Source organism: Scyliorhinus torazame, chromosome 4, assembly GCF_047496885.1.
Source record: "Scyliorhinus torazame isolate Kashiwa2021f chromosome 4, sScyTor2.1, whole genome shotgun sequence".
Taxonomy (NCBI): domain Eukaryota; kingdom Metazoa; phylum Chordata; class Chondrichthyes; order Carcharhiniformes; family Scyliorhinidae; genus Scyliorhinus; species Scyliorhinus torazame.
The window spans coordinates 208,992,834-209,017,093 of NC_092710.1; the positions used below are offsets into that span (position 1 = coordinate 208,992,834).

The 24,260-nt window shown below is 45.6% G+C and overlaps 1 protein-coding gene across 1 annotated transcript in view; it reads left to right on the plus strand.

Annotated features, from left to right (window-relative positions):
• tmem244 (transmembrane protein 244) overlaps positions 1-23,957 on the plus strand; it is a 194,111-nt gene extending 170,154 nt beyond the window's left edge. Inside the window, exon 6 of the mRNA XM_072500722.1 lies at positions 22,685-23,957. Within this exon, the coding sequence (XP_072356823.1) occupies positions 22,685-22,779 (95 nt within the window). The 3' untranslated portion in view covers positions 22,780-23,957. The remainder of the gene's footprint in view (positions 1-22,684) is intronic.
• The last annotated feature ends 303 nt before the right edge of the window (positions 23,958-24,260 follow it).

Below are 24,260 nucleotides of genomic sequence, written 5' to 3' on the forward strand. Positions count from 1 at the left end.
GCATAACAAAACAGAAAGCATCCTATCTGGCTGCATCACAGCCTGGTATGGCAACTGCTCGGCCCTAGTCCACAAGAAACTTCAGAGAGTCGTGAATACCTTCCAGTCCATCACACAAACCCGCCTCCCATCCATTGACTCTATCTACACTTTCCCATTGTCTTGAGAAAGCGGGCAGCATAATCAAAGACCTCTACCACCCAATTCACTCAGTCTTCCAACATCTCCCATCGGGCAGGAGATACAAATGTCTGAGAACTCACACAAATAAATTCAAAAACAGCTTCTTCCTTGCTGTTACCAGACTCCTAAACAGCCCTCTTATGAACTGATCTGACTAACACTACACACTCCTGTATGCTTTACCTGATGTCTGTATCTATGTATTTACACTGTGTACCTTGTGTTGCCCTATTATATTGTTTTTTTCATGTACTAAATGATCTGTTTGTGCTGCACGAAGATAAATACTTTTCACAATACCTCAGTACACGTGACAATAAACAAATCCAATCCAATCCATGTGACAGTTTATTGAGGAGTACAAGTCAATGTATGTGATGTTAAATGTAGCATAAGTATTACAACCATGTGATAGGAAACATGGCCATCAAACTCAGCGCTTTAATGTACATTTTTTGGTGCTACAAGTGCCATTTAGCATCTAAAATGACATCTGCAGTGTGCGTGCACACATTTGGTGAGGGTGTCAGCACCCAAGCAGGAAGAATCTGCTGGAGGTATGAAGTGTATGCAGATCCTGATGTAAGCCAGTATGTATCTGCTGGAGGTCAATACTCAAGCTAACGCCATTTGCTAAACACGCACAGAAGAGAGAAGCAGGCAGAAAGAACACATGGCGTCGCAAGTATTGCAGTCTTCCCCACTGATTGCATGTACATTGCTTTGAGGTGCACATGCCAACTCTGAGATGTACCACAACTAAAAGGAATTTAGCTTTCTTAACATCCAGCTGGTGTGCAATCATACATATGGGGCGGGATTCTCCGGCCCCCCTGCCGGGTCGGAGAATCACCGGAGGGCGACGTGAATCCCGCCCCCACCGGCTGCCGAATTCTGCGGCGCCGGGGATTTGGCGGGGGCGGCCTCCCCCCCGGCGATTCTCCACTCCACGATGGGCCGAGTGGCCGCCCGTTTTCGGCCGGCCCCGCCGGAGTGAATTACAACAGGTCCTTACCGGCGGGACCTGGCTCCGCGGGCGGCCTCTGTGGTCCTTACCGGGGGGATCTGGCACCGGGAGATGCCCCCATGGTGGCCTGGCCCGCTATCGGTGCCCACCGATCCACGGGCGGGCCTGTGCTGTGGGGGCACTATTCCTCCGTGCCAGCCGTTGTAACAGTCCGCGATGGCCGACGCGGAGATGAACCCCTCCTGCGCATGCGCTGGGATGACGCCAGCCCACGCTGGTGCTCCCGTGCATGCGCCAACTCGCACCGACCGGCGGAGGCCTTTCGGCGCCAGTTGGCGTGGCGTCAAGCCCCTTCCGCACTGGCCGGCGTGGCGCAAATCACTCCGGCACTGGCCTAGCCCCTGAGGATTCCGCACCTTCGGGGCGGCCCGACGCCGGAGTGGATCACGCCAGCCCTTCGTTCTGGAGTTGCCCGCCCCACCAGTTCACGGAGAATCCCGCCCATGAAGTGGTGGCATGGTGGCGCAGTGGTTAGCACTGCTGCTTCACAGCATCAGGGACGCGGGTTCAATTCCGGCCTCGGGTCACCGGCTGTGTGGCCTTTGTACATTTTCCGCATGTCTTTGTGGGTTTCCTCCAGGTGCTGCAGTTTCCTCCCACATCCAAAGATGTGCAGTTAGGTGGATTGGCCATGATAAATTATCCATTAGTGTCCAGAGATATGCAGGTTTGCTGTATCATCTACACCGGAGTGCCAAAGAAGAGGATTGCTACTGGGTAACAAGATTTATCAGTTCAGGTCCTCCAAAATTTATCCTTTTAGGCCTTCAGAGTGCAACCTATACACAGCGTGCACAGATTGAAATGCAAACTGCCACACAAAATGCGACAGAGTAGACCGTTGGGGTGTGTAAGCAGCACTTCCTCTGCTTGAACCACTCTGAAGCAGTCCTGCAGTTTATAGTAAAGCTCATATCAAAATCTCTGGCGATCTGCTGCAGGCTGCCCATAAGACCATACGACATAGGAGCAGAATTAGGCAACTCGACCCATCGAGTCTGCTCCGCCATTCAATCATGGCTGATATGTTTCGCATCTCCATTCCCCTGCCTTCTCTCCTAGCCCCTGATCCACCTTATTAATCAAGAACCTATCTATCTCTGTCTTGAAGACTGATTCGGCCTCCACAGCCTTCTTTGGCAAAGAGTTCCACATATTCACCACCTGAAGAAATTCCTCCTCATCTCTGTTTTAAAGGATCGTCCCTTAGTCTGAGATTGTGTCCTCTGTTTCTAGTTTTTCCTACAAGTGGAAATATCCTCTCCATGTCCACTCTATCCAGGGCTCATAATAGCCAGTAGGTTTCAGTAAGTTCCCCCTTCATCCTTCGAAATTCCGACGCATACCAATCAAGATGGGCAGCACGGTGGCATTGTGGATAGCACAATTGCTTGACAGCTCCAGGGTCCCAGGTTCGATTCCGGCTTGGGTCACTGTCTGTGCGGAGTCTGCACATCCTCCCCGTGTGTGCGTGGGTATCCTCCGGGTGCTCCGGTTTCCTCCCACAGTCCAAAGATGTGCAGGTTAGGTGGATTGGCCATGATAAATTGCCCTTAGTGTCCAAAAATTGCCCTTAGTGTTGGGTGGGGTTACTGGGTTATGGGGATCGGGTGGAGGTGTTGACCTTGGGTAGGGTGCTCTTTCCAAGAGCCGATGCAGACTCGATGGGCCGAATGGCCTCCTTCTGCACTGTAAATTCTATGATAATCTATAAGAGTCCTCAACCAATCCTCATATGACAAGCTGGTCATTCCAGGATCATTCTTGTGAACCTCCTCTGGACACTTTCCAAGGCCAGTACATCCTTTCTTAGATACGAGGCCCAGACCTACTCACAATACTTCAAGTGGGGTTTGACCAGAGCCTTATACAGCCTCAGAAGTACAAGTATTCTTGTCTTGTATTCTGGCCGTCACGACTTGAATGCTAACATTGCATTTGCCTTCCTAAATGCTGACTGGACCTACACGTTAACCTTAAGAGAATCATGAACAAGTACTCCCAAGTCCCTTTGTACTTCTGATTTCCTCAGCTCTTCCCCATTTAGAAAATAGTCTGTGCCTCCATTCCGCCTTCCAAAGCGCATAACCTCACACTTTTCCACATTGTATTCCATTTGCCACTTCTTTGCCCACTCTCCTAGCCCAGCCCTCGCCATCATGAGGGCCCAGCATTTGCTGCCAACCAAATGGCAAGTAGCTGAGTAGCTGAACTGCAGGAGGAGGAAGAGAAAGGGAGGGAGGAAACCAGTAATATAAAAGCAAAATGCTACTGATGCTGGATATTTGAAATGAAAACAAAATTGATGGCAATACTCAGCAGATCAGGCAGCATCTGTGGAGAGAGGAATAGAGTTTCAGGACTATATTCTGATGAGAGACCTGAACTGTTAATTTGCTTTCTCTCTCCACAGATGCTGCCAGACCTTCTGAGTGTTTCTGGTGTTTTTCCTTACTGGGTTGGTGATATGTTCTTGACCTATTCAACTGTGATACCAGCAAATGCATCCCCAATTCCCCAATCGCCATGTCCTACCTGTTCTCTGTTAGGGCCCATCATAGTGTCTGCCTAGTCACAATGCAAAATATAAAAGACAACATAAAATAAATATTCTAAACCAAATTTATAAATCAAGCCATTGCCGTACTGCATACTAAAGTCACTAATCACCACTATGCCTGTCTTCCATGTGCCTCTGCCTGTCCAAATGCAGAGTCACAATCATAGGGTTGTGAGAGGGGGAAGGAGGGAAGATTGCTTTCATTAATTTCAATTTATATATTGGAAAAGATTGTGGGATGAAACAAAGTGGAATATGGGAAGGAAGATTGGGTTTGAACATACTATTGTCTTCAATAATTCAGCCTTTTTAATACCGACAGTCTCAGCAATGGGGACTACTGTCTTCTGCATCAGAGTAAGGATATATAGGATACCTGTTTCCTGCTGGTTAGCCCCTGCACCACCATGTCTGGCATGAGACAGGGAATTGAGTGTGGTGCAATTTGTGTGGAATGTGTGCAATGTCATGGTTGAATAGCTGCCAGTGTGCAAGCTGTGAGTGTGAAGTAGTGCCAAGTGTATGAGGGTGAGGCGATGTTATCAATATTAAGTATGAGTTGTGATTGATGGTAAGGTAAGGTAAAGTCACCTTAGTCTCAGATAATCATAGGCTGCTTTCCCCTTTGAGGGATGGAGCTGGCTGGTGGTGACTTAACCTGAGGGTCACCACACCTCAGCTGAGGGGACAAGTTTGAGAAGGCGTGCCTCCATGAATAACCTCAGCCAGTATGAGAATTAAACCCGCGCTGTTGGCCTTGCTCAGCATCACAAACCCGCTGTCCAGCCAAGTGAGCCAAACCGGTGGCTGATGGAGATTGTTGGTAGGTAAGTGATTGGAGCATGATTCATTGAGATGAGTGATGTGGTTGGCAGGATATGGCATTTGAAGATGCATTCACAGGTCTGTGACATCACTGAACCGTTTTGCCTATTGTCCTTAGGGCTTGACTGTTGGCATTGACGACCACAGCTATCTACTCCCACTGACTTTGTGACATTTAACTGGAGGAGCTTCTGGCCCCTTGTGGTCTTAACCTCTCCACCAAAGGTGTTCATTACAGAGCCAGAGAACCATGGAGTTCACTCTCTTTGGCGTTGCACCATAATTCTTCTTCTTGTTCAGACTCTCTGCTACAAACATTTCCAGCATCTGGCCCAGCCAGAACGGGCCTCCCCTTTAAGTAGTTGCCATGCTGTCGAATTGAAAACCAAGGCTGAGAGTTAATCGCACAACACAATATCTTTTTTCAAGTTGTATCAAATTGTGGCCCCGGTTTATATCTAAGACAGTAAGCTCTGTAGTTTGATGAGTCATTTCCTAAGATTTCCTAAAATTTCTTTTAGCTATTCTACACGAATCACTATCTATATTGATTTTTCTTTTAGGTTTCTCCCTGGGCTTGGGTCACTGTGCGGAGTCTGCATGTTCTCCCCGTGTCTGTGTGGGTTTCCTTCGGGTGCTCAGGTTTCCTCCCACAAGTCCTTAAAGATGTGCTTGTTGGTGAATTGGACATTTTGAATTCTCCCTCAGTGTACCCGAACAGGCGCTGGAATGTGGCGACTGGGAACCTTTCACAGTAACTTCATTGCGGTGTTAATGTAACCTTGTTTGTGACACTAATAAAGATGATAATTATTTTTATTAGGTCTTTCTGAAAAATACATCAGAAAATACAGACAGCCAAACTGCATCCAGATTTTATAATCCTATAATAAAACTAGGCACACAAGAGCGCTTAAAAGGCTCTTCTCTGATTTTTCCTGCATCCTAATTGAAACTTCTTTGGCCTCTGGTGCATTCCCATAACAACATGAGAGGTTTGTAATTCACAGGGTGAACGGCTGAGGGCACAAAATCTGCAGTACGGTATTCACAGAGGCTCAAACAACATGGGGCTTTTGGAGTTGGCAGGAATGTATTGCCTTAACATCTGGTGGCCCCTGGATCTCCCTCCACCTCACACTCTGTGCTACATGGCTTCTCCCCCAACATCCCAATCACCCCTCCCTTGCGCCTCCAGGCCTTCCCTAGCCTCTCTGCCCTGTTGAACTTACCTGAGTTTCCAGTGCCTGGACTCAGGCTCCAATGTCCTCCTGAACTTCGACTTTTGTCCGCTGCAGGGCTGGAGAGTCAATGGCCAAACAGGTTGCAGCAGCTCTTTAAGGCCGGGCTAACACCTGAGTGAAGGTTTGGAAGTCCCGTCTGCAGCCAATCGTACAAGCGTGAACTGGCTGAAAGCACTTGGAGCTTTCTTTGGCGGGGTGGAGGTGAGACCACACCATCCGAAAATTCAGGCGTATGTTTATGCACACTTTCTACTTACAGCACTTGACTCCCTCTTGTCATGCTTTATCATACTTTTTGAGTCAACATTTTCCCATTAGACATTCATTTATCAACTCTTAGAAAGCGCAATTTACTTCCGCAACTTGCCAGACTTTTAATTATACCTCCCAATAGTGATGATGATGTAGTACCTGTCTCCTGTTGCCCAACACTCACAGCAGTGGTGACTACTTTCCATTGCTGAAGCTCTAATTTCTACTGGAGCAAAAGAAAGCTGGATGTTCCAAACCCCACATCAAGAAGAACTAGCCATTTGTCCTTAGAGTTGGCACGCCACAGCATGGAGGAAGGTTAGTGGGGATCGAAGGTGTTAAGTTGAAAAATATTTATCAGTCAAAATTGACTTAATGCTTAACCAGCTGTAGTGGTTATAAATATCCATTACACAATATAAAATAGTTCACTCTTCACTGGCAAAATCCAGAGTGAAATTAGAAGAAATTTCTTAATCTCAGTTGTTATGATTTGGAATGCACTGTCCGAAAGGGTGATCGAAGCACTTTCAACAGTAATCTACGAAAGGAATGGGGAAATCTACAGGACAATTAGAAAAGAGCAGGAAAGTGGAACTAATTGGATAGCTCTGTTAAAACACAAGCATTGACTCAATGGGCCAAATTGTCACCTGTGAGGGCGATTTTATGATTCCTTGAAATCTGGAATTTGGCTAAAATAAAAGGCAGCTTTAAAATTGTATTATTTTTAAAGTCAAAATATTTTTCTTAGAACGTATTGTTCAGTTCAATCATTTTTTACTGAATATGCCAGGAATTCATAGATTTCATACTTACTAAACTTGGTGGTCACCCATCCTTAAATTATTACATTTGCTATGAGGATCAATTCGAGCGTCTTCAACTTTCCACAAAGAAATACAGAGCAAACCTTGTGCGCAAGTCATTCAAGCTAGATCCATTCAAGACTCGGTAAGTTATAACAATGCTTCTATTCAGAAAATTAGAGCCGTTTGACCCTAATTTGGAAGATTGTGTTCAATACATCGAAGACTTGCAGTATTCTTTCAATGCAAACAAAATAGTGGGGGAGGGAGAAGAAGAGGCTAGTACAGCTAACAACCTGTGGTGCCCAAACCTACAATTGAATAAGGAACTTGACTTTTCCAGATGTCCCTTACTCTAAAACTTTCAAAGGGTAGTTGAAATAGTAAGAGGGCATTATCACCCGACACCCTCGATAATCATGTAGAGCTGTAAGCTCAACTCAACAGCAAGAGCCGTTGGGGAAACGATAGCAGTTTAAGGCAATATTGAAGAAAACAGCTGAACATTGTGAATTTGGGCCTGCCCTCAATGATATGTTGAGAGACCGTCTAGTGTGTATGGGGTAAATAATACTGCCGTACAGAAAAAACTGTTGGCAGAGGCAGAAATAACCCTAAAGGAGGAGCTAGAAATTGCCCTTCCTATGGAAAGCGCAGCAAAGGGCATGGTGGAGCTTCAAGGCATGCAAGGCAGCAGGATCCACCAGTTTGAAGGGAAGCTGCCAGTGGCAGCAGTGTCAAAGATGAGGGTGCAGAATTTGGGAGAAAATCTGAAAAAGGAGAATAAAAATATTTCTAAAAAAAGATGAGGGTGAAGGATTTAACGAGCTAAGAATTGCAGAGTCCAAGAGAGCGCTGAGGTATAAGAGATTCAGCCACCAAACCACAGTGTGGGGGAAACAACCGCCAGGAAGCTGTGTGTAATGCCTGCGGCAAAAAGGGGCACATAAGAAGCAAACTTAGGGTCAAGCAGGGCCAGCCTGCTGCTAGCAGGGTCAAGATTCTGGCTCCAGTGCACAGCATGGAAAGTAATTCTGAAGGGGGACCAAATGTATATGGTTGAATAACATTAAGGTGAGAGAAGTAGCCCCAGTCTCAATCATACTGATGGTCAACAGTCATCCACTCAAACTGAAGATAGACACAGATGTATCCGCCACAGTAGTGGTAGAACAAACCTATCGATATCCACAGGGAGGGCCAATCCCTAAAATTAGAAAACATTAACGTCAAGCTGGAGATGTACACGGCAGAAGCTATACAGATCTTGGAACAACAAGACTCCATGTGTGTTACAGACAGCAATCTGCCCAACTCTCTTAATTGTAGTTGTGGGTCAAAGGCCAAGCTTGATAGGCCGAGATTGGCTTCAGGAAATTTAGCTGAATTGGCAAGAAAGTTTTAAGATTAATGAGGGAGGGGGGGTTACATGAAGTCTTCAGAAGGTACCAAGAGGTATTTAGTAAAGGAGTAGGCAAAATCCGAGGCTTGAAAGCCAAACTTCACGTGGATCTGGGGCTACACCAAAATTCTATAGAGCCATTATATGAGAAGGTGGAGACCGAATTTAGGAGATTAGAAGATTTGTGTATCATAAAGCATGTGCAATTTGTGGAGTGGGCCGCTCCCATCAGTGGTCAAACCAGATAACTAGTAAGAATATGCAAGGCTACAAAGTAACAAGAAACTGAGCAGTGATATTAGACAGGTATCTTATATCTAAATTAGAGGATTTATACACAAAGTTGACTGCGGATCTAACATACACCAAGTTGGAAATGAATCATTCACACCAGCAGCTAGAGCTGGATGATGTTTCCAGGGAGTTTGTTACTAATAATACACATAAAGCCATGTACCAGTGCACCAGACTGCCATTTGCAGTCTTGTCTGTTTGTGCAATTTTTCAACGCATAATGGAGAGCCTATTGCAGTATTTTCCTAAGGCAATCGTCTATTTGGATGATGTGCTAATCATGGGAGTCACAGAAGAGGAACACCTGACTAACCCGAAGGAGGTTTTAAAAGGGTTTCAGAAAGCTGGAGTGAGACTAAAAAGATAGAAGTGTGCTTTTCAGATGAGTGAGATGACATATTTGGGTTTTAGACTGGATGCACAAGAATTGTATCTGATGGAAGAGTAGATTAGGGCCATTAAGGAATGATTGCATCCAAGCTAAAATCTTTCTTTGGAATGGTAAATTATTATGGGGGATTCATTCCAAACTTGTCTACGATGCTGGTACATTTACATGCATTATTTAAAAAAACACTAAAGATGGTACTGGAAGGCACAGCAAAAAGAAGCCTTTTGACAAGTGAATCAAACCCAACAATCAACCTGCCTTTTAGTCCACTTTGAACTTTCTAAAGAAATCATACTCACTTGTGAGGCACTTCCTTATGGAATTTGAGCTGTTCTTTCACATGAAATGAATGACAGGTCAGAAAGGTTCATTAGGTATGCTTCAAGGACCCTAACTAATGCAGAGAAGGCATACCGATAGAGAGTTCTGGATTGCGCCCATATATGCCAAGCATATATTTGACCCCAGTAGCACCAATTTCCATCTCATTAGCGAGATTGAATGTCACAGCCTCCCGGGAACTAACCGGCTCCCCAGCGAGAAATTACGCAGGTGTCGTTTAGTACTCCCTTTTAAAAACGGGAAGTTGACGCAATGGCTGCTGCGGGGAACTGAGGAGATGAGTAGTCATTTCCATTTTCCAGCACGGAGCTCAAGGGCATTGGAGCTGCTGCCCGAGTGCTCGGGAGTCGGGGGATACCCAGTAGGTTGAACTTGGTCAAGGGGCAGAAGCCTTCCAGGTCAAATGTCGCCCCTGGGCCGGGGGGAGGGGCTTTTAATCTGTGAGGCCTTCAAGTCATCTTTAAATATTATGGATACACATAAAAGGGGCAACTACAGCTGCTGCCTGTCTGTCCTACCAAACACTTCCAGGACAGAGCCATGCTCTTGGTTATCTGCTGAAGTTCACTTTAACTCCGTTTGACTGTGAGCAGCCTCTAACTTCACAGCTGAAAGCTAATGCTAATAAGGAATTTGCCTTATAAGGTGTGAGAGCACTTCACAGCTGCAGATTATGTTTGCTGCTTGCTCCTGCTGATGACTGCAAATGCCTGGAAGCTGCTGTAGCTGAGAGTTTGTTTGCTGATGTCTTTTCTGCTTGTCTCTTCCCCTAGGGGTTGCTTGCTGCTTTCTGGATGAAGGAAAGGGAGAAAGAACGTAGTTGCCTTTCAGTCTCTAATACCTAGAGTGAGGTGAGGGGAGGATTTTGGCAGGCCAACTACTGGGTTAAGGATGCAGGAGGACTTGCTCGAGCAGTCTGGGGATGTTTTTAAAAGGCCTGCTTTGTGTATTGACTGTGTATTTTGTTCTAGACATGTGAGTTGCCTGTTAATGCCTCCTGTGTTCCTGTGGCCTGGTCCTCTGACAAGGTGATGATGGACAATCAGATGCCAATACTGCAGGAGGAGGGGCAGTGGCCTGGCTGAGCTGCGCAGACCTAGGGTTGTGTGGGCCACTTTAATTAACTACCGGTGACATTTTATGTTCAATAGCCACCTGCTCTCGTTATGGGAGCCGTGCAGGTCCCTGGTGTTCCTTGGTTTCCTTTTGCACTGTGTTGGGGGGGGGGGGGGGGAATTGTATGGTGGTACCATGTCACTGCGGATTATCTTGTTGTCAGTTGCAGCCCCACCTACCTCTGTGGCCTGGGAGTCGCTGGAAGGCGCTGCCAGTGCTGGAGAGGGGGAGATGTTGTTGCTCCCTCTCCCTCCTCTACTATGCTCCAGGTCGGTGAGACCTTCCGGTGGTTGCCTTACCGAGCGGCTTTCCACTCGGTGAGGCAACGGTGAGTCTTTTTCACCGTTGACAGTGTATTGTTCTCTTGTCTGGTGGCAGTGTGTTTGTGCTGCTGCAACCCCTCTCGCTTCTATGCCTGGACCCTGAAAATTACCAGTGCTGGAGAAGGGGTGAGGTGTCCTCTCTCCTTCCTCTGCTGTGCTCCATATCGGTGTCCTTTTCCCGTGGTTATCGTTGCTTCTAAGCACCTTCCCACCGATGTGGGTCTGCTGCTGAGGTCACGGAGTGTGAGGGGAGCGGGGTGGTGCGCTGACTCGGCAGCTGCCGGCATTGTATTCTTTTGTCTTTTTATCTCCAATTTGACTTTGGTGTGCAGCTGGTGTCTTCGTTATATTCCTTCCTGTTTTGTGTTTTCTTTCAGTGTAAAATGTTCTGTATTTGGTTTGGTTTACAATGTGCTGGACCTGTTCTCGGCTAAACTGTGCCCCTCTGGGGAGGGGTAAAATGTTTCTCTCTCTCTCTCCGCCATCATGCACCATGTTGGAGTGGCCTTTGCCGATGGTCTGGGCTGGTGAACCTTTCCGCTGATGTGGGTCAGGGTGGGGAGGGGTGGGGGAGAGTGTGTTCTGGATGTCAAGTGATTGGTGTCCTCATTGTCTTGTCGTCTGTATTTTGATACTGTCAATAAACTAAAATATTTACAAGTTGTGTTTGCAGCTTGCTCCCGATGGTGGCTGTAGATACCTGGAGGCTGCTGCTGTTTTCTTCCTTTTCTATAGCCAGAAAGAATGACAATTTTTTCCAAGCTACCTGGATCCTGGAATGCTGGGCTCAGGGAGACGTACGAGTCCAGAAGGCAATCCGGTTTGAAACAAAAGACGTTGTGGGACCTGGTGCATGACATTGATCCAAATGGGCCACTTGCTAAAGCCTTTGAAGAAATGCTTTTGCAGATTGTTGATGCTATTGTTGTTGGTGTGGTGAGTGCTGTATGTTTTAAGAATTAATTAATGAGATGTAGGCCAGCATTTATTGCCCATTCCTAGTTGCCCTTCAAAAGGTGGTTGTGAGCTGCCTTCTTGAACCGCTGCAGTCCCTGAACTGTGGGTATACCCATAGTGCTGTTAGGGTGGGAATTCCAGCATTTTGCCTCAGCTGCAGTGAAGGAACGGCGATATATTTCCAAGTCAGGGTGGTGAGTGACTTGGAGGGGAACCTCCAGGTGGTGGGGTTCCCAGGTATCTGCTGCTCTTGTACTTCTAGTTGGTAATGGTCGTGGGTTTGGAAGGTACTGCCTAAGGAACCGTGGCGATTTCTGCACTGCATTTTGTAGATGGTACACATGGCTGCCACTGTTTGTCGGTGGTGGAGGGATTGAATGTTTGTGGAAGGGGGAGCAATCAAGTGGGCTGCTTTGTTCTGGATGGTGTTGAGCTTCTTGAGTGTTGTTGGAGCTGCACCCATCCAGGCAAGTGGAGAGTATTCCATTACACTCCTGACTTGTGCCTTGTAGATGGTGGACAGGCTTTGGGAGGGTGGGGGGGTCAGGAGGTGAGTTACTCACCATAGGATTCCTAGTCTTTGACCTGCCCTGGTAGCCATTGTATTAATGTGGCTAGTCCAGTTCAATTTCTGATCAATGGTAACCCCCAGGATGTTGATTGTCGGGAATTCATTGTTGGTAATGTCACTGAATGTCGAAAGGTGCTGGTTAGATCCTCTCTTGTAAGAGATTTTCAGTGCCTGGCACTTGTGTGACGCGAATGTAACTTGCCTCTTATTAGCCCAAGCCAGGATATTGTCCAGGTCTTGCTGCATTTGGACATGGACACGAGGATCTGTTTTGGGGCCACTGTTGATTGTCATTTTTATAAATGACCTGGAGGAGGGCGTAGAAGGATGGGTGAGTAAATTTGCAGATGACACTAAAGTCGGTGGGGTTGTGGACAGTGCGGAAGGATGTTACAAGTTACAGAGGGAATAGATAAGCTGCAGAGCTGGGCTGAGAGGTGGCAAATGGAGTTTAATGCAGAACAGTGTGAGGTGATTCATTTTGGAATAACAGGAATACAGAGTACTTGGCTAATGGTAAGATTCTTGGTAGTGTGGAGGAGCAGAGAGATCTCGGTGTCCATGTACATAGATCCCTGAAAGTTGCCACCCAGGTTGATAGGGTTGTTAATAAGTAATACGGTGTGTTAGCTTTTATTGGTAGAGGGATTGAGTTTCGGAGCCATGAGGTCATGTTGCAGCTGTACAAAACTCTGGTGCGGTCGCATTTGGAGTATTGCGTGCAATTCTGATCGCCGCATTATAGGAAGGATGTGGATGCATTGGAAAGGCTGCAGAGGAGATTTACCAGGATGTTGCCTGGTATGGAGGGAAGATCTTATGAGGAAAGGCTGAGGGACTTAACCTTCTTCTATCTAACGAAAACAGCCTTAAGTGGTGACTTAATTGAGGCAGACAAGATGATCAGAGGATTAGATAGGGTGGACAGTGAGAGTCTTTTTCCTTGGATAGTGATGGCTAGCACGAGGGGACATAGCTTTAAATTGAGGGGAGGTAGATATAGGACAGATGTCAGAGGTTGGTTCTTTACTCAGAGTAGTAAGGGCATGGAATGCCCTGCCTGCAACAGTAGTGGACCTCGCCAACATTAAGGGCATTTAAATGGTCATTGGATAAACATATGGATGATAAGGGAATAGTGTAGATGGGCTTTAGATTGGTTTCACAGGTCGGCGCAACATCGAGGGCCGAAGGGCTTATACTGCGCTGTAATGTTCTATGGACTGCTCATTACCTGAGGAATCGTGAATGGTGCTGAACATGGTGCAGTCATCCACAAACATCCCCACTTCTGACCTTATGTTGGAAGGGGGGTCATTGATGAAGCAGCTGAAGATAGTTCAGCCTAGGACTCTAGCCTGAGGAACTCCTGCAGTGATGTCATGGAACTGAGATGATTGACCTCTAACCACCACAATTATCTTCCTTTGTGCCAGGTATGACTCCAATCAGTGGATAATTTCCCCCTTGATTCCCATTAACTCCCATTTAGTTAGGGCTCCTTGATGCCATACTCGGTCAAGTGCTGTCTTGATGTCAAGGGCAGTCACTCTCCCCTCACATCTGGCATTCAGCTCTTTTGTCCATGTTTGAACCAAGGCTGTAATGAGGTCAGGAGCTGAGTGATCCTGGCAAAACCCAAACTGAGCATCCGTGTGCAAGTTACTGCTGAGTAAGTGGCATTTGATAGCACTGTTGATGACTCCTTCACTTTGTTGAAGATGAAGAGTAGACTGATAGGGTGGTAATTGTCTGGGTTGGATTTGTCCTGTTTCTTGTGCACAGGCCACATCTGGGTAATTTTCCACCTTGCACAGCAAATACCCGTGTTGTAGATATACTGGAACAGATTAGCTAGGGTAATGGCAAATTCTGGAGCACCAGTCTTCAGTACTATTGGCAGAATATTGTCAGGGCCTTTAACGTTTCTTTATATCACGTGGAGTGAATCATATTGGCTGAAGACTGACATCTGTGATGCTGGGGACCTCTGGAGGAGACCAAGATGGTTCATCCACTCGGCACTTCTGGCTGAAGATTGTTACGAATGCTTCAACCTTGTCTTTTGCACAGATGTGCTGGGCTCCTCCATCATTGAGGATGGGGATATTTGTGGGGCCTCCTCCTCCAGTGAGTTGTTTGTCCACCACTACTCACCGCTGGATGTGGAGAACTGCAGAGCTTAGAACTGATGCGTTTGTTGTGGAATCGCTTGGCTCTGTCTATTACTTGTTGCTTATGCTGTTTGACACAAGTAGTCCTGTGTCGTAGCTTCACCAGGTTGACTTTACAATTAACCTCACTTTACAATTTGCCTTAAGTTGCTCCTGGCATGCTCTCCTGCACTCTTCATTGAACTAGGGTTGGCCCCCTGGCTTGGTGGTAATGGTAGAGTGGGGGATATGCTGGGCCATGAGGTTGAGATTTGCGGTTGAATGCAATTCTTTTTTAAATTTAGAGTACCAATTATTTTTTTTCCAATTAAGGGGCAATCTAGCCTGGCCAATCCACCTACCCTGCACATCTTTGTCTTGTGGGGGTGAAAACCCATGCAGACACTGGGAGAATGTGCAAACTCCACATGGACAGTGACCCAGGGCCTGGGTCCTCAGCGACGTAGGCAGCAGTGCTAACCATTGCCACCATGGTGCCCCTGGTTGAATGCAGTTCTGCTGCTACTGATGCCCCACAGCACCTCTTGGATGCCCAGTCTGAGTTGCTAGATCTGTTCAAAGTCCATTCCATTTAGCATGGTGGTAGTACCACACAACAAGATGGAGGGTATCTTTCATGTGAAGACAGGACTTTGTCTCTACAAGGCCTGTGTGGTGGTCACTTTTACTGCTCCTATCATGGACAGATGCATCTGCAGCAGGCAGCTTGGTGAGGATGAGGTCAAGTATGTTATTCCCTCTTGTTGGTTCCCACACCACCTGCTGCAGTGCCAGTCTAACAGCTATGTCCTTTAGGACCCGGCCAGCCCGGTCGGTGGTGGTATTACCAAACCACTCTTGGTGGATATCGAAGTCCCCCACCCAGAGCACATTCTGTGCCCTTACCACCCTCCGTGCTTCCTCCAAGTGGTGTTTAACATGAAGGAGTACTTATTCATCAACCAATGGTGGCTGATACGTGATAATCAGCAGGAGGCTTCCTTGTTCATGAGAAGCCATGAGACTTCATGGCATCTAGAATCGATGTTGAGGTCTCCCAGCGAAACTCCTTCCCATCTGTATACCACTGTGCCACCACCCCAGGAATAGTGCTTGGGACTTTGTCTGTAAGGTCTGGTTCTGCGAGTATGACTATGTTAGGCTGTTATTTGACTCGTCTGTGAGCTTCCCAACTTTGGCACAAGCCTCCAGATGTTAGTAAGGAGGACTTTGCAGGGTCAGCATGTAGCCCAGACCAGGTAAGGATGGAACATCTCCTTCCCTAAAGGTCATTAGTGAACCAGATGGGTTTTTATAACAATCAACAATGGGTTCATGGTCATCATTCGACTTTTAATTCCAGATTTTTTTTTGAGCTTTCAATTCCAACACCTGCCATGGTGGGCACCAAACCTGGAACTCAGATCATTATCTTGGGCCTCTGGATTACCAGTGGTTAATTTTCAAATCTTAATACTGTTGACCATTTAATAAGCAACAAAACCACTCCGCTACTGCCTCTCCATGTAACTGACACATCACCATGGGTTAAACACACTGGTCGTCAAGGATGCTCAACTGTAATTTGAGCGCCAGTGGAGTATGTGGATGGCAGGATTTGGTTCCAGCGATATTGGGCGATGTGGAAGGGCCTGCACAGCTCCGGCGCCTGGACGGAGAATGGCACTGATACATGGAACAAGTCACACATTGATGGACAGATTATTTATTCAACAAGATTCTGGACATGATAACACATCCTCAGGCCTATCCTACATTTCTGTTGAGGAAACTGTGAGGGGTGATACCATGTATTGGTTTATTTTTGTGAAAGTGATCTGATATAGTTTTGTATTGATACCAATATAGAATGGTAACATTTCCTTGTTGATTAATGGTTAGTGTGGATATGTGGAATGTTACGTAGTTGATTTTCAAATCTTTAATACTGTTGACCATTTAATAAACACAATATTCTCCAGTGGCAGCAGGTTGTGTTTGCTGCTTGCTCCTGCTCGTGGCTGCAAATGCCTGGAGGCTGCTGTTTTTGTTTACCTTCCTTTTCTGTAGCTGAAAAGGACAATTTTTAAAAAGATATCTGGGTCCTGGAACACCAGGCTCTGGAGGACGTCTGAGTGCAGAAGGCAATCTGGTTTGAAGCAAGAAGACGCTGTTGGACTTGATGCGCAACATTGCTTCGAATGGGCCACCTGGTGATGTAGTTGAATAAATGCTTTCTCAGATTGCTGATGTTTTTGTTGCTATGTGGTGAGTGTATCTGGCACATCACCACGGGTTACGTTGGAAGGCAAGGTTGTTCAACTGCACCTTGAACACCAGTGGAATATGTGGATGCCAGGATTTGGTTCAGTGAGAGTGGGTCATATGGGAGGGCCTGCACAGCTGTGGCTCCTGGACGGAGAATGGCACAAATCATTTCTACAACGAGGCTCTGGACATGATAACACATTCTCAGGCTTATCCTCTGTTTTTATTGTGGCTCCTGTGAGGGTGATACTGTGTTTTTTTTTGTGAAAATCAGTTGATATTGCTTTGTATGGTACCAGCATGGAATGGTGATGTTTCCTTGTTGTTTGATGGTTAATGTGATGTGTGGATTGATTTTCAAATCATTGTTTCTGTTGACCAATTACTAAACAAAAATATTCTAAGTGGCTTCTCATGGGAACACGTGCCATGTCTCAGACGATGATTATTTAATCGCATTTCAATCAAACTTTGAAGCCTGAACATGTTGCCTGAACTCTACAAGCGTCAGCAGCATTGAAGCAGCAGCCATCATGAAGCACCCAAGAGTTGGGCTTCAGCAATAGGGATATCCTCGCGACCAAAGGGTGAGTGTATGGATAAGAGGAGGGCTCCTGAGCGCGGTCTCCCTAATGCTCCCGGCAGCGGTCTGGGGTGTGGGTGTAAGGGCTCCCGATGTGGCCTGGGGTGAGTGTGTAGAGCAAGGTTCTCCAGCACAACTGACTTAGTGGTGGCACTTTGAGAGAAGGCGGGTCATGTAACGGTGGTGGAGGCTTGTGGGATTTGAGGATCTTGGGGTGGAAGCCCTAACTGATTGTCAGTCTCTCTCTTTCTCCAGTTGCTTACAGAGACGAGAATGGCTGGTGCTGTCGATACAGAAGAGGGTGCCCTCACGGTGCTGGTGGCAGCCCAGGTGGCCAGACGCTGGAGAAGGCAGCAGTGTTGCTGTGGGCTGAAGGTGACACCCCTGTGCACAGGGCTGCCGCACCTCAGGCCAAGGAGGAATCCAGAGGGGGACACCCCAAAGTGTACAGGTGTCGTTGGTCATTCAGGGGGCTGACGGACATCATGTGCTGCAGGAGACTCTGTCTCAACAAAGAGACAGTGCAGCACCTGTGCCATTTCCTCGAGGATGTGGCATCCGGTAGACGAGGAGGACCACTTTCCGGTGGCTGTGAAGTTCACCGCAGCCCTGAACCTTTATGCCACTGGTTGTTTCCAAAACTTGAGCGGGGACTTGTGCAGCATATCATATCAGCAGTTGTGGATGCATCATAGATACGGTGGACGTGTTGGAATCCAACCAAAAAACCCGTAAATTTTCTCCCAGAATTAGAACACTACTGTTGGGGCTTAGTTGTAAGCAAAATCCTCTACTCTCCTCAAAATTTTAAAATTTATTTAATTATTTCTAGCAGTGCATCTCGGTTGTCTAACATAATTAACAAGTAGTGTAGCATAGAGAGAAGGATATTTTCACAGGCTCAAAACACAAGCACTTGGAGCTTTATTTCATTGATAGATATATGTTCAGAACTGCCAATAATTTCTACTTCTGGGAAAAATGGGGGAACTATTTTCAGTGGTGTGTGTGTAAAAGTTACAAACTGCATCTGCAGGGTAAATGTGTTCAAGCGATATGTGCTTTAGTTCTTAGATTCAAATTTAATAATTTGTTTTGCCCTTCATATTTGACCTTCAATCCAGAGGAATGATAGTAAATCACACCTATCGTATCATGACACAATAACATTTTACTCTTGCTACTTGTCTTATTTGTATTTGCTTCCAAGTTGTACTCATGCCGTTTGGATTTTCATTTGTTGTCTTTCGCCTAATTGTTCTTTCTTAAACTGCACTCCTAATTTTTCGGCCGTTTTAACAAATCTCAGTCGTTTTGTTTTAAATTCTATCCTTAGCTGATTCTTTTTAACTTCAGATGTTTACTTTCAGCCCCCCTCTGTGTTTGTGGATTTCTTCACTTTTAATCTAACTATTGTTTTCCTATCTATTCTCAATACATTTTGATTTTTATTGACTCTGGTGAATGTCTCTGTTTTCAACCATCTCTCTGCCATTTCCTCTTAGGTTTTGATACCTCTCCTTCTGTTTATTTTAGATTTCTCCAGTCTGGCATTCTCGTTTTCAGTGTATGTAATTTCCCAATTCCACTTCTTTCCCAATCCTTTCCAGGTTCTCTGGCACTCTGCGCACAGAAAATTTGGGGCGTGGTTTCTGCCATCACACTGGCAGGGCGAGGCCTGACGGAGCCTTACCTGGGGGGAATGATATGGCAGGGAAGCCCTTAATCGACATTAGCTACATTTAATTAATTTAAATGAAGTTCCCGCCCTTTCGGAGGGAGAATCTCGTTTTCGAATATCGCAATATTTCATGCCTGTGTCGCCATTTTTGCTCACGGCTAATGTGGGCTCAAAATCAACCCCCCAATTTTTTAGCATTCTCCACTACATTTTCACTCACTATTCTCTTCATTCCCTGCTCCCTTTTCCTGCTTGAACCTCACCATGGAATAGAAGTCATCGAATCCCTACAGTGCAGAAGGAGGCCTTTCAGCCAATCAAGTCTGTACCCACCCTCCAAAGGAGCACTCTTATCTAGGCCCACACCCCAACACTATCAACTAACCTGCATAATCCAACTAACCTTTTTGGACACGAAGAGACAATTTAGCATGGCCGATCCACGTAACCTGCACATCTTTGGACTGCGGGAGGAAATCGGAGCACCCGGAGGAAACCCACACAGACACTGGGAGAGTGTGCAGTCTCCACACAGACAGTTACCCAAGGTCGGAATTGAACTTAGATCCCTGGCGCTGTGAAGCAGCAGTGCTAACCACTGTGCCGCCACTGTGCAAATGATTTGCATTTACTGACTTCAAATTCTTTGAAACCCCTTTAGTTTGTTTCTGAGAATTTTCAATACTTCCTGTCATTCAGGCTTTACCAACCATTTAGCACCATAATCAGCACCATAAAGCAGTAGCTACCACTTGCCAGTATTATATCTGTTTCCTCTCCAAATGTTTCTCACCTGTTGTTCACGTGAGCACTACTCTAAACCCTGCCCCTGAAAACAATGACATATCTGAATCAACGTTTATACTCTGGCTAATGGAGAAGTTAACATAAAAATCTTAAATTCTTTTAATACATCAGTTTTGTGTAAAATATGATGTGCAAATTACTTTCAGTACTTTACATTCAATATAAATATATTCTACAAGATTTTCAATAAATATATGCCACATTTCAACTTGTCATAACTGGTGTTGCAGTTTCCTGGTCCTTTGTGGTTTTAATTTCCATTCCAATTCTATTCCTACATCTATACATACATTGACACGCCAATTTGTATACTTTACATTTTTTCTTGCTTCTACTCCATGGCTCCACCACTGTACGAAATTTTATATGCTGTGATATTCAAAATTGAAATTGCTTCAATTCATACCAGAGTTCTTTTCAGCGTTTCTTTATTGACTTACACATTTCCATTGAAACACTCTAATCTACGGTCCTTGTCAGATATTTATTATTTGACTTTCCATATGCAATTCTACAAGTGATCACCAAGAAATATATGAAAAGTCTCACATCTGCAAGCACTCCCTGTCATTTTTTTTCCATTATGAATGTTCATGTCCACATTCATATTAGAAATAATGGAAGTAAACATGTGGCATTAAAATAACACCATTCCACCAGTAAAAATGTTGTGGTGCCATCACTGCCAGTCGAGTATATATACATCATAGTAGGTTTGCATAGGCTGTTACCATTGTAAATAGGCACCTAAGGATTTGCAGTGGAAATATATAGAATGAATTACTTTTAAGTGGTAATGTGTGCTGATGGATTTTATTGGTGGATGTTAATACAAGTGTAAACATGCACAAGGCAGGAAATACAGTTCTTTCTGTTGAGCAAATGTAATGAGAGATTTGGAGTAAATGTAATGAGAGATTTGGAGTATGTTTTTGCCAGTTTCTCTTATGCAGATGTACAAGCTGCATTATTATTTCACATATAACAATAGATTTCATTAATACTGACCACACAATTGCGAAAATGAAAGCAGAAAGATGACTGACAAGCTAACTAAGTAAACAAATGCGACTCGACAAGGGGAAAGGGTGGGAAACAATCTGCAGAATGAAAAACTGGCCCAAAGCTGCACAAGCTGGAAGGAGCATGCCTACACTACCTGCAACCACATACTGATGATTAATGGTTCACGTGCAATATAAGATTTGAGCTTTGTATCTTGAGATGCCATAACTTAATGCTATTTAGGGAAGGAAATCTGCCATTCTTATTTGGTCTGGCCTATATGTGACTCCAGGGGCGTCATTCTCCGACCCCCCAGCGGCGGCCAGCCATCCAGTCGGGTGTTGCGGTCGGGTGTTCCGGTCGGGTGGGGGGGGAGCAGCGCGGCCTTATGAGCCGTCACGCCGTGCGGCGCGTATGACGCTGCACGGCGTGAACCACTGCGCAAGCGCGGATCCCGTTACGTCGCTGCTAGCCCATTTCGGGCCGGAGACTATCGACCGATTTTTCCGACTTTCCGCCGATAACGGAGAATTTCGCCCCAGATCTCCAGCAATCTAGTTGACTCTTAACTGTCTCTAAAATGGCCCAGCAAACCACTCCGTTCAAGAGCAATCAGGTGTGGGCAACAAACGCTGATTTTGCCAATGGCATCTACAATCTATGAAAGAATAAATAAAACTAAAATGGTTGCAACAAGTAATTAAAACCCCACTAAACCTCAAGCACATTGGGCAGGATTCTCCGGAATCCGGCAGGCAGGCTGTACCAGCGCCAAAGAGTGGCGTGAACCATTCTGGCGTCGGGCTGCCCGGAAGGCGCGGAATCCTCCGAACCTTCAGGGGCTAGGCCGGCACCGGCGGAGTTGGCGCCGCGCCAGCTGACGCTGAAGGGTCTCCGTCAACCGGTGCGAGATGGTGCATGTGCGGGAGCGGCAGCATGTTCTGGCGTGATCGCAGCGCATGTGCAAGGGGGTTCTTCTCCGCGCCGGCCATGGCGGACCGTTACAACGGCCAGAACGGAGGGAAAGAGTGCCCCCCTGGCAGAGGCCTGCCTGCAGATCGGTGGGCCCCAATCGCGGGCCAGGCCACCGTGGGGGTCCCCCCCCCCCCCATGGGGCCAGATCCCCCCACCCCCCCCCCCCCCCCGAGGACTCCGCAGGCCGTCCACAGAGCCAGGTCCCGCCGGTAAGGACCTTGTTTGATTTACGCCGGCGGGACTGGCCGAAAACGGGCAGCCACTCGGCCCATCGCGGAGCGGAGAATCGCCTTGGGGGAGGCCACTGCCAACGGCCCCCGACCGGCGCAACGCAATTCCCACCCCTGCAAAAAAAACGGTTCCGGAGAATCCGGCAGCCGGCGGCGGGGCGGCGGGACGGGATTCATGCCGCCCCCCGGCAATTCTCCGGCCCAGCGGCGGGGGGGGGGGTCAGAGAATCCCACCCATTGTGTCTAATTATAATGTGAAGTATTTCAATTTGAAGATATGTTTTAAAGTGCTGTATGTAGGAAATGTAATCAAATTTATTTTAATTGACGCCAGTTTAAAATACCCATGGGTTTCCTGAGTTATTGGGTAATTAGATTTTTGTTCCTGCTTATACCATGTTATGGTATAGCTTTGTGAAAGTCTGATCATTTGACAGGGGATCTTAGATTTCTTCATCCAATCAAGGAAATAGATTTCCCTGTGTGATTTTCTGGAAACAAGCTGACAAAGAATCACTTCATAATTATCACACACGGAGATAATCTCCTCTCCTTCCAGACTGTTAAATAAAAAGGTCATTTTGAATCTAGAAAAGAGGATGTCTGTCTGCTGGAATGAAAACCTGATTATGTTTCAATGTTTGTTTTGCTGCACATGTTCTAAGTCTTCTATTATTTCCATCTAGGCGGTGCTTTGTTAATAATGATCTGTAGTGGACACCTTCTTGTGCATTTTGCATTCCAAGATAACCTCATTTATCCTCTTCTGGATGACTTTTAAACAGAGAAGACACTTTTCACAAGAGCTGCACTGCTGAATCGTTGCTGTGTTTTCCATCTGCGGTTGGACTGGATTGAAACTTCTCACTGCATCACATTTGATTTTTTTTGGGACTCTTTCTCGCACACAAAAATGTAGGAGTGAGCTTCTGTTTGAGAGCCAGATCAAAGGATTCAAAATATTTCTTATTCAGAGCCATTGAGATAGATGTACAACTTATCAGCTCGATATAAACTGGCAAGGGGGCCTGCCATCTGTCATAGAAACCAATGCCAATTCTCATTTGAGTTGAAATAAAATGAAATTAATATTGGGCAACTCCTAAAGCAATTGATTGATCCACAATGGCAGTCTTTTGCAGGGTGGTAAGTTGTGCAATCTCTTTACTCGTTGCTTGATCAGGAATTATTTCCGTGGAGTGTATTGCTGCACTAGATGGCAGTTTATTCCACTCTATTCTAAAAAGAAAGTTCTTATTTATCGATGATCAAAATAGAATTTCTCAGTTTATTACGCCATCCTCTGATTTTGTGTGCTGATTGTGCAAAAAACATCTTTCTACATCATATCAGCTGCCTTGAATGTTTATTTAAAAAACTGGATCACATTCTGTCACCTTGTGTTTTTTCTTGTACATATACAACAGACAAGGGTATGCTTAGGCTGTGTCTTGCACTATAGCTGTATGACCATAACTGTTTCCTGAAAGGGAATCAAAATCCAACCTGCCTAGCAGTTTGTGTTGGATTATAAACCCAGAGGAATAGATTAGTTCATGTGTAACAACCACAGTTAACCTATTTATGTTGTCTTGCTTTACAAAAATCACCAGGAGCCATTGAACAAAAGTGAATGGTGTTCAATTTAAAAATATTTGCGTTTTGCTCCAGGTTTACAAGATAATTGAAATGTTATAAACACTGTAAAGCAATTGTTTGAAAGCTAATATTTATAACCAAACCACAATACTCTCAAGTTCAAAAAACAAAATCAAGATTTAAAAATAATATCAAATTGTACAGTTCTTTACATGTTTACAGAATGTAATATTGTAGTAAAATACCAGTGTGAGAAATAAATCTGACTGTTCAATTCTAGAGTGTGTTATAAATATTAAATTTATCAGATTGTTATGTTGTGGGCTGTCTCGTTAATTTTAGATAAAAGTGGGGAATGGAGAAGCCATGTGACCCGCTCTGAATTCTGTACAACAGAAATCCAGGGTGGCTTGGTTGCTATGGGGACAGGTTGAGGAAGATGCGAAATTCTCACATCTGTGACATGATAACAGCAATCGTTCTGACTGTGGCCAGACTGCTAGTCTCCGAGTCTCACTATGAGGTGTTAGGAATGTTTGGTTTTGTAAAAGGTTAAACTTGAATGGATTTCAAGATAGAATGAAGTTGGACATTTAGTGAATAGCTAATTAGCATTCCTAACTGGAGAAGAGGCTTGTGGTGATATGCATCACTGTAAATACA